This window comes from Pristiophorus japonicus, chromosome 21 (assembly GCF_044704955.1).
Source record: "Pristiophorus japonicus isolate sPriJap1 chromosome 21, sPriJap1.hap1, whole genome shotgun sequence".
NCBI lineage: Eukaryota > Metazoa > Chordata > Chondrichthyes > Pristiophoridae > Pristiophorus > Pristiophorus japonicus.
The window spans coordinates 63240825-63256376 of NC_091997.1; the positions used below are offsets into that span (position 1 = coordinate 63240825).

Sequence of the window (15552 nt, forward strand, 5' to 3'; positions counted from 1 at the left end):
AGGACACACAATGGCCAGCACTAAAGCCATGAAACACCAGGACAGACAAACGATGCCAAATGAGAGGTCAGGGTTAATGAGCAAAACATACTTGAAAGACACGGCACAGGTCAAGAATGCAATTACTTAGGCAACTGGCAGTCCTCATTCTTGTTAAAGGCTTTATATTCAATGGGTCCAATCACTCCAATCAATGTAGAAAATCCAAACATTAAAAGGTAGCGATAGCGAGCAAGATTGTGGGAAAGGTGCAGCATAATTTCTCAAACACTACATAAAAAGGTGAGCTAAATACTTCCCTTCATTACAGTTACCATATCCAGGTAACCTACTGGCTGCGATGCATCGTGGTCACTGTGATCAGATTCACTGATGCTCGCGTACAGCAGCTTTAGATCACTAGTAACCACAACCCAAAGAGTTTAAGGAACTAGGTGTAAACCAGGCTGGGATCAAAGGTTTAGTCGGCCCATTTCATAAATCAAGAGATGAAGGGACATAAACTCGACCGAACTTTGGTCCGCCTCAGTGTCAGCTTGGCTCCTTTAGCACACTTGCCCAATTCAGAAGGTTGTAGAATGGAGCCCAGCACTTTTAGCACATAATCCAGGTCGATGGTCCACTGTAACACTGAGGGAGCCCTGCACTGTCACAGGCCCCAGCTGCCTGATCAGCTAATGCTAAGGATTCCTTTACACAGGAGCTCTCGCAGTGTCCTGGGCAACATCCTCCCTCAACCAACACCACCAAAAACACATCAACTGGCCATTCAACTCCCTGCTGTTTCTGGGATCATGCTGCACATCAGCCGATGTGACAGTGATTATATTTCAAAGCAATTTGTTGTAACTGAAGCATTTTGAGATGTTTGAGATGCTATGAAAATGCAAGTCTTTCTTTTCACATACACATGGAAAGTAACTATCTCAGCTACATATCCTTTAATAGAGTTGGACTCACTGTGCTACGGCTAGTGGAGAACACAAATCCTTCATGTCACAAAATACAAGATAGACTTGATTCTAGCACTAAAGAACAAACCATTTCCATTTATAAAGTCGGCGAGTATCAAGCTTATGAAAGGCTGTAACTTGCAGAACCCGAGGGTTGAAATCACCAAGAGTCAGCGTTTTATAGAGTCAACAATGGACCGGATGGGCCCAGGTACTTGGCCTACCTTTGCTTATGGGCTAAAAATCTAACACTGCAGGAAGAGGGGATCCAAGAGGGCTAGGAGGGTCAAGGAAAGGTAGATTGCTCACGTGTGGCATGGTCTTTTGGACATTTTAGCCTCATATCAATCAGTCTAATCATCAATTGGGGAAAAACTATTTTTCGGACATAATTTCTTTTAAGATTTTTGCAGGTGTGTGCCAGTGGATTCATTTGAAAAGACCACATTAAGAATCTGCGTAGGTTCCACCAGGACACCCAGTTAAAGATAACATCTGCTTCTCCCCCGAAATGGACTTTTTTTTGGTGTGGAGGGCAAGTTGGGCAAGGAGGGAAGAGGAGAAGACATTTGTCAGCAATAATTACTAAATGTATCTCATCTCACCTGTACTTGTCTTGTACTTTCTGTTTGATGTCCTGCAGGGAGTCCTGGGATATGTCCCTCTCCAGATAGCCAGACAGCACTTCTGTTGCATTCTCCAGATCTGCCTGATTGTTCTGGGGAGAGAAACACGCACTGCATGTAACAAATTTGCATCTCAACACAAACGTTATTGCCGCAGGTAGGTACTGACTCGGTCGAGTGTTTGTGCTACCAGATTCCCATGTTAAACTTCACTCACCCCCACCCCCCCCCCCACTCCAGACCTTGGAGACCAGCGAATGGGATATAAAATCTAACAGCAGCAGCAGTCTTCGATATAGCACATCAAACTCGGCCTCACTGAGAAAAATGACAGGCTAAATTCGAGTGGGATGATAAAAGTGCAGCTGAACAGGTGGAGAAGCATCAACCAGCCTACATTGCTCTGCAGAGCTGAGCGAAGTCTGGAGATACACACCTAAACACTGGACAAGTACTCTGGATGTATCATCACTAGAAAGGGAAGGAAGAGGTGAGGGATTGTAGATAATGCTCACAATAAAGATAATGCTCTGTGATTCTACACAAGATGGTTGCAGCCATGTTGAGATTTTCAATGGGCACAGGAGTGGAGCAGCACGCACGCTCCATTTATCTTGATGTTTCTATTTACCTTCACAAGTAAAACATGTTTGAATTTAAGTCACGAGAACAACTTTCCAATCAGAATTCTCAAGTCGCAGCAAATGTCATTGTTAAACCACATAAATCGAGCACCCTTCAAGATCAGACATGGCCAATGGCAAACCAGAGTGAGCCAAAGCTCAAATATATTTTTACCGTGGCTCAGTGGGCTGCACTCTCGCCCGAGTCAGAGGTTATGGGTTCAGATCCAACTCCAAGAGACTGGAACACATAATCTCGGCTCATACTTCAGTGCAATACTGAATAATTGGACAAGACGTTAAACCGAGGCCCCGACTGCCCTCTCAGGTGGATGTAAAAGTTCCCATGCTATTTTGAAGAGGAGCCTGGGGCCAATATTTATCCCTCAATCAACATCACTAAAAACAGATTATCTGGTCCATTATCACACTGCTATTTGTGGGAGCTTGCTGTGCTAAATTGGCTGTCGTGTTTCCTACATGACAACAGTGACTACACTCCAAAAGTACTTCATTGGTTTGTAAAGCGCTTTGGGACGTCCTGATGTTGTGAAAGGCCTTGGAAATAGCGGATGCATTTACAGTCATTTTCCAACATTCCATTGACTCTGGATCAGTTCCTATGGAGTGGAGGGTAGCCAATGTAACCCCACTTTTTAAAAAAAGGAGGGAGAGAAAACAGGGAATTATAGACCGGTCAGCCTGACATCGGTAGTGGGTAAAATGATGAAATCAATTATTAAGGATGTCATAGCAGCGCATTTGGAAAGAGGTGACACGATAGGTCCAAGTCAGCATGTATTTGTGAAAAGGAAATCATGCTTGACAAATCTTCTGGAATTTTTTGAGGATGTTTCCAGTAGAGTGGACAAGGGAGAACCAGTTGATGTGGTATATTTGGACTTTCAGAAGGCTTTCGACAAGGTCCCACACAAGAGATTAATGTGCAAAGTTAAAGCACATGGGATTGGGGGGTAGTGTGCTGACATGGATTGAGAACTGGTTGTCAGACAGGGAGCAAAGAGTAGGAGTAAATGGGGACTTTTCAGAATGGCAGGCAGTGACTAGTGGGGTACCGCAAGGTTCTGTGCTGGGGCCCCAGCTGTTTACACTGTACATTAATGATTTAGACGAGGGGATTAAATGTAGTATCTCCAAATTTGCGGATGACACTAAGTTGGGCGGCAGTGTGAGCTGCGAGGAGGATGCTATGAGGCTGCAGAGCGACTTGGATAGGTTAGGTGAGTGGGCAAATGCATGGCAGATGAAGTATAATGTGGATAAATGTGAGGTTATCCACTTTGGTGGTAAAAACAGAGAGACAGACTATTATCCGAATGGTGACAGATTAGGAAAAGGGGAGGTGCAACGAGACCTGGGTGTCATGGTACATCAGTCATTGAAGGTTGGCATGCAGATACAGCAGGCGGTTAAGAAAGCAAATGGCATGTTGGCCTTCATAGCGAGGGGATTTGAGTACAGGGGCAGGGAGGTGTTGCTACAGTTGTACAGGGCCTTGGTGAGGACACACCTGGAGTATTGTGTACAGTTTTGGTCTCCTAACCTGAGGAAGGACATTCTTGCTATTGAGGGAGTGCAGCGAAGGTTCACCAGACTGATTCCCGGGATGGCGGGACTGACCTATAAAGAAAGACTGGATCAACTGGGCTTGTATTCACTGGAGTTCAGAAAAATGAGAGGGGACCTCATAGAAACGTTTAAAATTCTGACGGGGTTAGACAGGTTAGATGCAGGAAGAATGTTCCCAATGTTGGGGAAGTCCAGAACCAGGGGACACAGTCTAAGGATAAGGGGTAAGCCATTTAGGACCGAGATGAGGAGAAACTTCTTCACCCAGAGAGTGGTGAACCTGTGGAATTCTCTACCACAGAAAGTTGTTGAGGCCAATTCACTAAATATATTCAAAAAGGAGTTAGATGAAGTCCTTACTACTAGGGGGATCAAGGGGTATGGTGAGAAAGCAGGTATGGGGTACTGAAGTTGCATGTTCAGCCATGATCTTATTGAATGGTGGTGCAAGCTCGAAGGGACGAATGGCCTACTCCTGCACCTATTTTCTATGTTTCTATATAAATGCAATTTCTTTATTTTTTTTTAAGAGCTGCATGAAATTGTGCATAAACCATCCAGCCCATTCCCTCCAACAAAGTATGCAAACTGGGAAAATAAAACAATAAAACAAAGTGATGCAGAACAGCAATGGGACACATTTAAAACGTTGTTCAACAGAGTGCAGGAATAATATATTCCATTCAAAGGGAACAAACTAAACACTAATGAGATTCTATGGATGAATAAGGGAACAATTGAGGGTAAGGAAAGACATTAAATGCATAGACAGCAGGGGAGTGCATGATAAAGCAGAATCCAAAAAGATTGGGAAAGAAGGTGGGTGGATAATGATGTTCCACAAGGATCAGTGTTGGGATCCTGTTGTTGACAATTTATATTAACAATTTGGAATCAAAAACACAATTTCTAAATTTGGGGATGACACCAAATTGGGGGAGGAGGAAAAGAGTCAATACAGAGGAGGACCACAACAAATTATAGGAGCCATTAATAAACTTGCAGAATGGGCACATCATCATCATCATCATCATAGGCAGTCCCTCGAGTCGAGGATGACTTGCTTCCACGTCAAAAAGTTCACAGGTGTTTCAATGAAGGACCTAAAATTCTAGGTCCGAACTAAATCTCAACGGGTGAAAGATGTCTGTGCGTGGATTTTTTTAACGTGTGGTGACCGTTGCACACCAGCCACCACACGGGCTTGACGGAGCTAGGTCTTGGTCCAGTGGCAAGGATTAACCAAGATGACTGGACACCAGCTCTGCTGCACGGACCTAGTGCCCACACATATCGCAGTGTGGGCTGGGCCGTGCTGCCCCTGGGCCCTCGCCTCTCCTGGGCCCCGATCATGTCGCTGTACAATCTCTCGCCGCTCCTTCGCCGCTCCTGCTGTACCTGCCCACGCTCCAATCACCGACCTGGACCTTGATGACGTCCCTTTTCACTGCCGTTGTTCCCCTGCTCCAGCACGCGCTGCTCCCTGGAGTGGTATGCCGCCATGCTGCTCCCCGGCCTGCTCACAAGCCGGGGGCCACAGAGCCTGCTGGGCTCGGCCACCACTCTGCTCCTTCTGCTCTCCGGCCTGCTCTGATGGTGCTCGCAGGCCAGGCATATAATTGACAAATGAAGTTCAACACAGATAAATGTGAGGTATTAACATTTTGGTAGGAAGCAGAGGGAGGTCACACATTACTTAGTCTGTGTGGGGTCGAGGAACAAAGGGATCTCGGAGTACAAATACACAAATCACTAAAAGTTGCGACACAGGTTAGCAAGGCAATAAAAAAGAAAACCAAGCACTAGGGTTTATTTCTGGTGGTATAGAATTGAAATGTAGGGAAGTTATGCTAAACCTGTATCGAACTTTGGTTAGACCGCACTTGGAGTACTGCGTACAGTTCTGGTCGCCATGTTATATAAAGGATATGGAGGCACTGGAGAGGGTGCAGAGAAGATTTACAAGGATAATACCAGAAATGCGAGGGTATACATATCAGGAAAGGATGAACAGGCCAGGTCTCTCTTCTCTTGAAAAAGGCTGAAGGGTGACCTTTTTAAATTTAATAGAGCGGATACAGAGAGAATGTTTCCACTTGTGGGGAAGAACATAACTAGAGGCCATCAGTATAAGATAGTCACCAAGAAATCCAATAGAGAATTCAGAAGAAACTTCTTTACCCAGAGAGTGGTGAGAATGTGGAACTCGCTGCCACAGGGAGGGGTTGAGGCGAACAGTATATATGCATTTAAGGGGAGGCTAGACAAGCATGATGGAGAAGGGAATAGAGGGCTATGCCGATAGATTTAGATGAGGAAAGACAGGAGGAGGCTCGAGTGGAGCATAAACCCTGGCATGGACTGGTTGAATGGCCTGTTTCTGTGTCGTATATCCTATGTAATCCTATGTAAAACTACACTGTCATGGCATCCAACAAACCCAATCCAAATTTCCCAAGGAAGTTGATTTAGATCAGATAAACCCGCCAAAAAAGCACATTCTCCACATATTCCTGACCTGAACTGAAACATTCTACAATGTCTCATAGCTACTTAATCACTTAGGCCTCAATCCATTCCTATAACCTTCAATCCCAATTATTCATCTCATTTTGTACATTTTCCCTTCAAAATATTACGGTTCAGCAGGGAAACAGATGGAAACAATAGCATGTGAATTTCATTTGAAAAAGAGTGATCTACCATCATTTGTTCTCAGCCATTGGCATATCTTGGAAATCACTGACCTGCATCCAAAAGTATTGTTCTTTGGAAGCAGAGAGAGCTACAGTAGAACACATCAAAGCATTGCCAAACTGTGTCAGTAAGTCCATGTGGCTACTTTCCTCCAAGGCTATTTGACTGAAAATAACTCAGTGGGTGCCAACTCTAGTTAAATGTCCTCTAACTGGTCAGGGAACTCAAGCACACCGTGCATATTCTGCCAATCATTGTCTCCTAGACAATGGAGTCAAACAGCAGAGTGGATTTCCAGATAGTGGTATCCTGTTCACGCCTCCTGTGCAAACTATTTCAATTGTGTTGTGCAGGACACAGGATGGAAGTGTTTAGTTGTGACAGGTGAACCAGTTCCTGAAGGTGAATGATTGGGTAAGATTGACCAGCTCTCTTTTTTAAAATTCATGCATGGGATGTGGGCATTGTTGGCAAGGCAGGCATGTATTGCCCATCCATAAGTGCCCTCGAGAAAATGGTGGTGAGCCGCCTTCTAGACAACAGAGTGACTGCTAGGGCAGCTAAGAGTCAACCACATTGCTGTGGGTCTGGAGTCACATATCGGCCAGACCGGGTAAGGGCAACAGATTTCCTTCCCTAAAGGACATTAGTGAAAAAGGGGTGTTTTTACGAGAATTCACGGTCACCATTACTGAAACTAGCCTTTTAATTCCCGATTTATTTAATTAACTAAATTTAAATTCCCCAGCTGCCGTGGTGGGTTTTGAACTCACGTCTCCGGATTATTAATCAAGGTCTCTGGATTACTAGCCCAGTAACATAACCACTGTGTTATCTATTGTTGATCTACTAAGAACGCACATAGCAGTCTACGTGAGTTCCAGGTTTAGAGTTGCACTTTTTATTTTTCATCTCTGGTGGTCCTGAAAAGGTGGCAGTGGGCCCCCTGCTTCAACCCCGTGTGCAGATGGTGCTAGGTAGGGAATTGCAGGATTTTGTGCCAACGCTGATAAACTGATGGCAATAACATGTCATGGTCAGGATGGCATATAATTTGGGAGGGGAACTTCAAGATGATGGTCTTGTTGCTCTTGTCGTTCTTGATGGCAGAGTCTGTGGGGCTGGTAGGTAGTGTCGGAAGTAATCTTGATGCTGTAAGGCACACTGGAGATGGTATATACTACAGCCACAGTGCTGCAAGAATGTAATATAATCTTTCTAATGCTTTCACCTCAACACTAATATCTGTTCAAATTAGAACTAGTTGTCCCCATAACGGAGGTCACCCAGAATGCTTATGCTGCATGGAAGTTTTCACAGGCCCATTTACAGGCAGGTGACAATACTCAGAAAGTGACAACAACTGTGGCCATTACCATTGTAATGCTACTCAACAGTGGTCCCCACTAGTGTGCCTATAAACTGGAAATTCTCATCATATCACAAAAGCAAAATACCGCAGATGCTGGAATCTGAAATACAAACATAAAATGCTGGAAATCTCAGGTCAGGCAGTATCTGTGGAGAGAAACAGAGTTCATGTTTCGGGTGGGTGACCCTTCGTCAGAACGACTGTTTCTCTCCACAGATGCTGCCTGACACACTGATTTCAAGCATTTTTTTGTTTTTATTCTCATCATATCTCTGGGCCAAGGTTCCTGTGAGATGATCAGAATTCAAAGGATCCAGTGCATCTCTTGGATGTGTTCAAAGTGGACCCTTCCAGGCTCATGGTCATGAAGTTTACTCAGACATTGGGTGATTTGATCTTGATGCATACCAGCGCAATTGATACTTTTGCCCTCCTTCTGCAAAAAGAAAACGAGTTGCTCAAGGAGGCAGCCTATTTCTACACCAGCAAATCTGGTGAGTGGGAAGCAGAGACTTTTGGCCTTGTCTTTACATTTACCATCTGCACAGATGCCAGGATACTGCATGGGACTTAGCTTGGGACAGCAGAGGCCACTACCTCAGCCACTGTCAAACCCTTTCATCTTAAGCAGCATTGCAACATTTTCAGGTTGCACAGCAAACAGGGCAAGGGAATAATCCTGATAATCTGCAATGGCTTACTTGAGATTCGCTCAATGCAGCGCCGTCACGGCAAGGCAGATACAACTTCTCAGCAAGAGCTTGCAGGAAATGCAAAACCCCAAAGGTGCCTGAAACTAAACTTGTGACCACAAATGGAAAACCATTTTCCTGTCAAACGGGGACAGCATAAAATGTTGACTGAAGCCAACAGTGGAAGTGAAGGAACCAGGCTCGAGAGGCCAAATGGCCTACTCCTGCTCCTATTTCTTATGTTCTTATGTAACAGAGGCGTGTATAAAGTGATGGTCGAGGAGGCAATGATAATAGGGTGATACAATGTGCTTGTAAATGAGTAGGCACCCAAAATGTTCTTCATTCCCAATGGGTTTTACTGGCTCGGGAAGAAATATCAATGAATGAAGGACTGAGCTCTAAGTAAGGGGCCCCCTATTTTACTATAGTTCCCATTGATCACAATCTGCACAAAGCACTAATCACATGTGCAAACCCAGGCATCGCACACCTTGAATTTTAAAATGGCCAAGTTGACACGGAAATGTTTGTGTTGCATTGAAACTACTGCTGCTTTTTCCAGAGTAACGATTAGTCAGTACACAGACTGATGTCGACACACGGAATTTTTTATCAGACTCAAAGGCAACAATTTGAACCTGTCAGTGGAAAGAGGGCCTACCTCAAAGATAATGGATTGGTTGTTCTTTCTGAGGTAGAAAGCAAAGACGTAAGTGTACATTAGCGTGGCGCGGCACTGGCAGAGCACATCCACAGCTTTCTTCAGGAACTGCACCTCAATCCAAGACATGTTGTGTTGCTGCATCTCTTCCATTTTCTGCTTGACTTGAGCGTAGAGCTTGTGCTCGAACCGCAGGCTCTGCATGTGGTTCATGTAGCGGTTGCAGTAGAAGAGGTACCGCTGGAGTGCTGCTCGAGAGCGCTGAGAAAGAAACACATCAAACATAAGAGAAACTGAGCTGGTGCCAAAAAAGTACAAAAAAGTAGTTTCACCATTTCCAATAGGCAAGAGATGCTCACTGAGCCTTTCCAGTTAGTGCAACCTTTCCAGTTTAACATACAACACACAGGAAAGGCCACGCTCGATCAACAGCATGGTTTGGATAAGAATGATGTGCAATGGCACTCAGTTATTTAGCCTCATTGCAACAGTTGCCTATTATTGTCAATCATCTCCACTGTGCGGCAAGATCAGTCTTTCAAGCAAATCGGTTTGTATTTCTGTGCTGTCTATAACTTTCTATTTATCATAGTTACAGATAGCACAGCAAAAATAAAGGTTTTTATTATTGCAGCAGGAATTAAAGGCAAAGTGATCAGTACTGGAAAGTAAAACTGTGATCTCCTCTTGTACCATCCAACTGTAACAACCCTTTTAACTCTTGCTCATCCCCCAAAGTTGAAATATGAACAGTAGTCACCCTTTATCTCCCTTGAAAAGTCATTGCTTTGCAAATGCTAAGGGTGTTTCTCTCTAAATTCAGTGCACGCTGTTTGGGGCGGGATTGGTCCTGCAGCAAGGCATTTGGTCACTGATTAAATCACAAGACCCTGTGCGACCTTTAGGGACTTTAGGGAATTAATAAATAGCAAACTCCCAACAGACTGTTTCTGAAAATGAGTCTAGTGTCCGATGACAGAAATTCAGTTCAAATCTAATAAAGTACTTAATTTGTCACAAGTCCTTGTTTACCATGTGCACACTAACCTCTCAAAACACAGACTACCCCCCAGCTTGCTTAGTATTAAAATGAAGGAGTCTGAAGCAAGATCTCTTACAGAATGAAGTGCTTTATTCATTTGCATTATCTAAAACAGTGTAAACACACTGCAGCTTGATCCAGCGGGTAATCCAGTCACCCGAGTCAGATAGTCATGGGTCCAAGCCCAATGCGTACTTAAGTGGTTTATGAAGACCCACTACAACCGTCTCAATGACAACTAAGGACGGGCAATAAATGTCGGCCTTACAAGCGACGCCTTTATCCCAAGAATTAATTTAAAAAAAACTAAACTAAGTGGTAAATAGCCAGAGGTACCATTGGATGAAATATTAAACGTCTGCCTTATCAGGTGGACGTAAAAAATGCTATTGCATTGTGTGACGAGGAGTTGGGTGTTCAGTGTCTGAGCCAACATTCCTCCCTCAACTTACACCAACCAAAACAGAGCGAGCGGTAATTTGCGGCACATATTGGCTGCTGTGTTTTCCTACATAACTGCACTGCAATAAAATAATCCATTGGTTGTAAAGTACTTTGGGCACCCTGAAGCCAGTGCAGCACTGCAATGACTACAATTTGGGAAATTCTCGATAGGTGATCTCAACAGCAAGACTACAAGGTGTAGCTTGCAAGGTCCACGTATCTGCTGTTAGCCCCCTCACTGCTTCATGCTGACCTCCACAGCAGACATCAGAAATGCTATCAGCACCCAATACACATCAAAATGGATCTACAAGGACACAAGAATTAGGAGCAGGAGTAGGCCGTACGGCCCCACGAGCCTGCTCTGCCATTCAAGACGACCATGGCTGATCTTCGACCTCAACTTCAATTTCCCACTCGATTCCCATATCCCTCGATTCCGCTAGTCTATGGGGGCGAAATTGTCTCATGCGAGGTTTGGGGCACATAATCGAATAAAACGAAAATTTATCGCCTGGCGCACCAAGGGAAGGAAATTGACCCTGGAATTCTGGTCTTTAACTTGTAAAAATTCTAGGACATGGCCCTCAACATTAATTTGCACAAATCAAAGACATGACAGCACACAAGAGTATTCGGACCATGACGGCGCTCGCTCAACTGGAGCCGTCTACTCTCATCCAATTTGGAAGGATCTTGAAGACAGCCTTTAACAAAGCACAAAGCTAGAAGAAATAAGACTCAACAAGAAATACTTCCCCACAACTGCACAGCCTAGGGTTCTGTAGGTTGTCCACACCCCCCGCGCTGCTTTTACCTCCTGGGCATCCCTTGCCGCCTTTGCGTCATCTTCATTGTAACGATTGCAGTTATACCTAAAAACAGAGAGGAGGCAACTTAGTTTAATTTCAGCTTTAATAACAAAGATATACAGACCATGTATAAATTTGTCTCTTTGCTTTCTATGCCAGTTAGGAGCTTTCTCCTATTACCATGTAGATTGAAGAGTTACTGAACCTTCCTGCTGACTGACTATGCGAATCCATTGATTAGTCACTTCTTAGAATCATTCGGCCATTCGGCCTGTCGAGCCCATGCCAGCTCTTTGCAAGAGCACCTCAGCTAGTCTCACTGTCCCGTCCTTTCCCCATAGCCCTGCAAATATTTTTTCTTCGGGTACTTATCCAACTCCCCTTTGAAAGCCACGATTGAGTCTGCCTCCACCACCCTCTCAGGCAGAGTATTCTAGATCCTAACCACTCGCTGCGTAAAAATAGTTTTTCCTCATGTCGCCTTTGGTTCTTTTGCCAATCGCCTTAAATCTGTGCCCTCTGGTTCTCGACCCTTCCGCCAACAGGAACAGTTTCTCTCTACTCTGTCCAGACCCATGATATTGAACACGTCGATCAAATCGCTTCTCAACCTTCTCTGCTCAAAGGAGAACAACCCCAGCTTCTCCAGTCTAACCCCATAACTGAAGTTCCTCATTCCTGGAACCATCCTCGTAAATCTCCTCTGCACCCTTTCCAAGGCCTTCACATCCTTCCGAAAGTGTGGTGCCCAGAATTGGACACAATACTCCAGTTGAGGCTGAACCAGTGTTTTATATTCATCATAATTCCTTGCTTTTATACTCTGTCTCTATTTATAAAGCCCAGGATCCCATAAGCTTTTTTAACTGCTTTCTCAATCTGCCCTGCCACCTTCAATGAATTGTGCACATATACCCCTAGGTATCTCTCTTCCTGCACCCCCTTTAGAATTGTACCCGTTAGTTTATATCGCCTTTCCTCGTTCTTGCTACCAAAATGTATCCCTTAGCACTTTTCTGCGTTCAATTTCATCTGCCACGTGTCCACCCATTCCACCAACCTGTCTTTGTCCTCTTGAAGTCTAACACTATCCTCCTCACTGTTCACTATGCTTCCAAGTTTGTGTCACCTGCAAATTTTGAAATTGTGCCCTGTACACTCAAGTCCAAGTCATTAATATATATTAAGAAAAGCAGTGGTCCTAGAACTGACCCATGGGAACACCACTGTATACCTTTCTCCAGTCCGATAAACAACCGATCATCACTACTCTCGGTTTCCTGTCACTGAGCCAATTTCGTATCCATGCTGCCATTTTATTCCATGGGCTTCAATTTTGCTGGCAAGCCTATTATGTGGCACTTTACCAAACGCTTCTTCCCCATATCAATTATAACGGGCAGGCTAAGAGGTTAATTCTCCCACTGGCTATTGTGTATTTAGTCAGAGTTCCTTACTATAACATTCAGCTTAGCCCCGTTCCATTGATTTGGAGTAGGATTGCCATCTCAGTGGATATGAAATAGTGCTCAGGTGTTCAGCAAGAGTTTCTATTAGGTATATAAAAAGGAAAAGAGTGGCTAAAGTAAATGTTGGTCCCTTAGAGGACGAGACTGGGGAATTAGTAATGGGGAACATGGAGATGGCAGAAACTCAACAAATATTTTGTATCAGTCTTTACGGTAGAGGACACTAACAATATTCCGACAGTGGATAGTCAAGGGGCTATAGCAGGGGAGGAACGTAACACCATCACAATCACTAAGGAGGTGGTACTCAGTAAGATAATGGGACTAAAGGCAGATAAATCCCCTGGACCTGATGGCTTGCATCCTAGGGTCTTAAGAGAAGTAGCGGCAGGGATTGTGGATGCTTTGGTTGTAATTTACCAAAATTCCCTAGATCTTGGGGAGGTCCCAGCAGATTGGAAATCTGCAAATGTAACGCTCCTATTTAAAAAAGGAGGCAGACAAAAAGCAGGAAACTATAGACCAGTTAGCCTAACATCTGTGGTTGGGAAAATGTTGGAGTCCATTATTAAAGAAGCAGTAGCAGGACATTTGGAAAAGCAAAATTCAGTCAGGCAGAGTCAGCATGGATTTATGAAGGGGAAGTCATGTTTGACAAATTTGCTGGAGTTCTTTTGAGGATGTAATGAACATGGTGGATAAAGGGGAACCAGTGGATGTGGTGTATTTGGACTTCCAGAAGGCATTTGACAAGGTGCCACATAAAAGGTTACTGCACACGATAAAAGTTCACGGGGTTGGAGATAATATATTAGCATTGGCTAACAGAACAGAGTCGGGATAAATGGTTCATTCTCGGGATGGCAATCAGTAACTTGTGGGGTACCGCAGGGATCAGTGCTGGGACCCCAACTATTTACAACCTATATTAACGACTTGGAAGAAGGGACCGAGTGTAACGTAGCCAAGTTTGCTGACGATACAAAGATGGGAGGAAAAGCAATGTGTGAGGAGGACACAAAAAATCTGCAAAAGGACATAGACAGGCTAAATGAGTGAGCAAAAATTTGGCAGATGGAGTATAATGTCGGAAAGTGTGAGGTCATGCACTTTGGCAGAAAAAAAAATCAAAGAGCAAGTTATTATTTAAATGGAAAAAGATTGAAACGTGCCGCAGTTCAGTGGGACCTGGGGGTACTTGTGTATGAAACACAAAAGGATAGTATGTAGGTACAGCAAGTGATCAGGAAGGCCAATGGTATCTTGGCCTTTATTGCAAAGGGGATGGACTTTAAAAGCAGGGAAGTCTTGCTACAGTTATATAAGGTATTGGTGAGGCCACACCTGGAGTACTGCGTGCAGTTTTGGTTTCCATATTTACGAAAGGATATACTTGCTTTGGAGGCAGTTCAGAGAAAGTTCACTAGGTTGATTCCGGGGATGAGGGGTTTGACTTATGAGGAAAGGTTGAGTAGGTTGGGCCTCTACGCATTGGAATTCAGAAGAATGAGAGGTGATCTTATCGAAACGTATAAGATTATGAGGGGGCTTGACAAGGTGGATGCAGAGAGGATGTCTCCACTGATGGGGGAGACTAGAACTAGAGGGCATGATCTTAGAATAAGGGGCCGCCCATTTTAAACAGAGATGGGGAGAAATTTCTTCTCTCAGAGGGTTGTAAATCTGTGGAATTCACTGCCTCAGAGCTGTTGAAGCTGGGATATTGAATAAATTTAAGACAGAAATAGACAGCTTCTTAAACGATAGGGGGATAAGGGGTTATGGGGAGCGGACAGGGAAGTGGAGCTGAGTCCATGATCAGATCAGCCATGATCTTATTGAATGGCGGAGCAGGCTCGAAGAGCCGTATGGTCTACTCCTGCTCCTATTTCTTATGTTCTTATGTACAGAAGCAGGACACAACATCCATTCTAGAGCAGAGACCTTCAATCAACTATCTTGCCTGGATTCAAACTCTGGTCACTGCAGCACAACAGCATCCTACCAAAGCATGCAACCCAGTGCCCAAAAACAATTCATATATTGGATAAATGCTAAACCTTTTCTTTTTACAAGAGCGCAGTGACTGACAGACTAACCAGGCAGATCCGTGCGGCTCCCAGGGACCAAGACAGACCCAACAGAATTCTGCTTTACAATTCTGGTTGCGACAAACCATGTGATTGCATCCACCGTCCTTCTCAATGGTCACATGGCATTTCGGGCATTCCTGTTGAGACAGTGAGGCATTGTTAGTGAACAGTAAAGATCCAACTACAGATAAGCAGCAGATGCCCACATGAGTTCGAATATGATATTGCTCGATACTATTCAACTACCGACCAAGCCCAATAACTTAGCAATCCACATCAAGAAATCAATCCTAGCGTTAAGGTCGGTGAACAGCGATTAGATGCACTTAAAGTTATGTTCCAGGTAATATTTTACTTTACGAGCCCTTTGCACCCCATGTTTAATTAGCAAATTAAACCTGCTGGGGTGGAAATGGGAAGTCTATTCTAGAACAGTAATGTCAGTGTACTTGGCCTGTTTTGGGACAGATTGTGT

The 15552-nt window shown here is 44.3% G+C and overlaps 1 protein-coding gene across 3 annotated transcripts in view; it reads right to left on the minus strand.

The window, feature by feature from the left end:
• Positions 1–15552, minus strand: part of LOC139234032 (E3 ubiquitin-protein ligase ARIH1) — a 70129-nt gene that overhangs the window by 3261 nt on the left and 51316 nt on the right. For all 3 annotated transcript variants that reach the window (XM_070864885.1, XM_070864886.1, XM_070864887.1), the window contains 4 exons: positions 15084–15214; positions 11521–11578; positions 9218–9478; positions 1559–1671 (listed from right to left, as the gene is read on the minus strand). In XM_070864885.1, coding sequence (XP_070720986.1) covers positions 1559–1671; positions 9218–9478; positions 11521–11578; positions 15084–15214 — 563 coding nt within the window. The remainder of the gene's footprint in view (positions 1–1558; positions 1672–9217; positions 9479–11520; positions 11579–15083; positions 15215–15552) is intronic.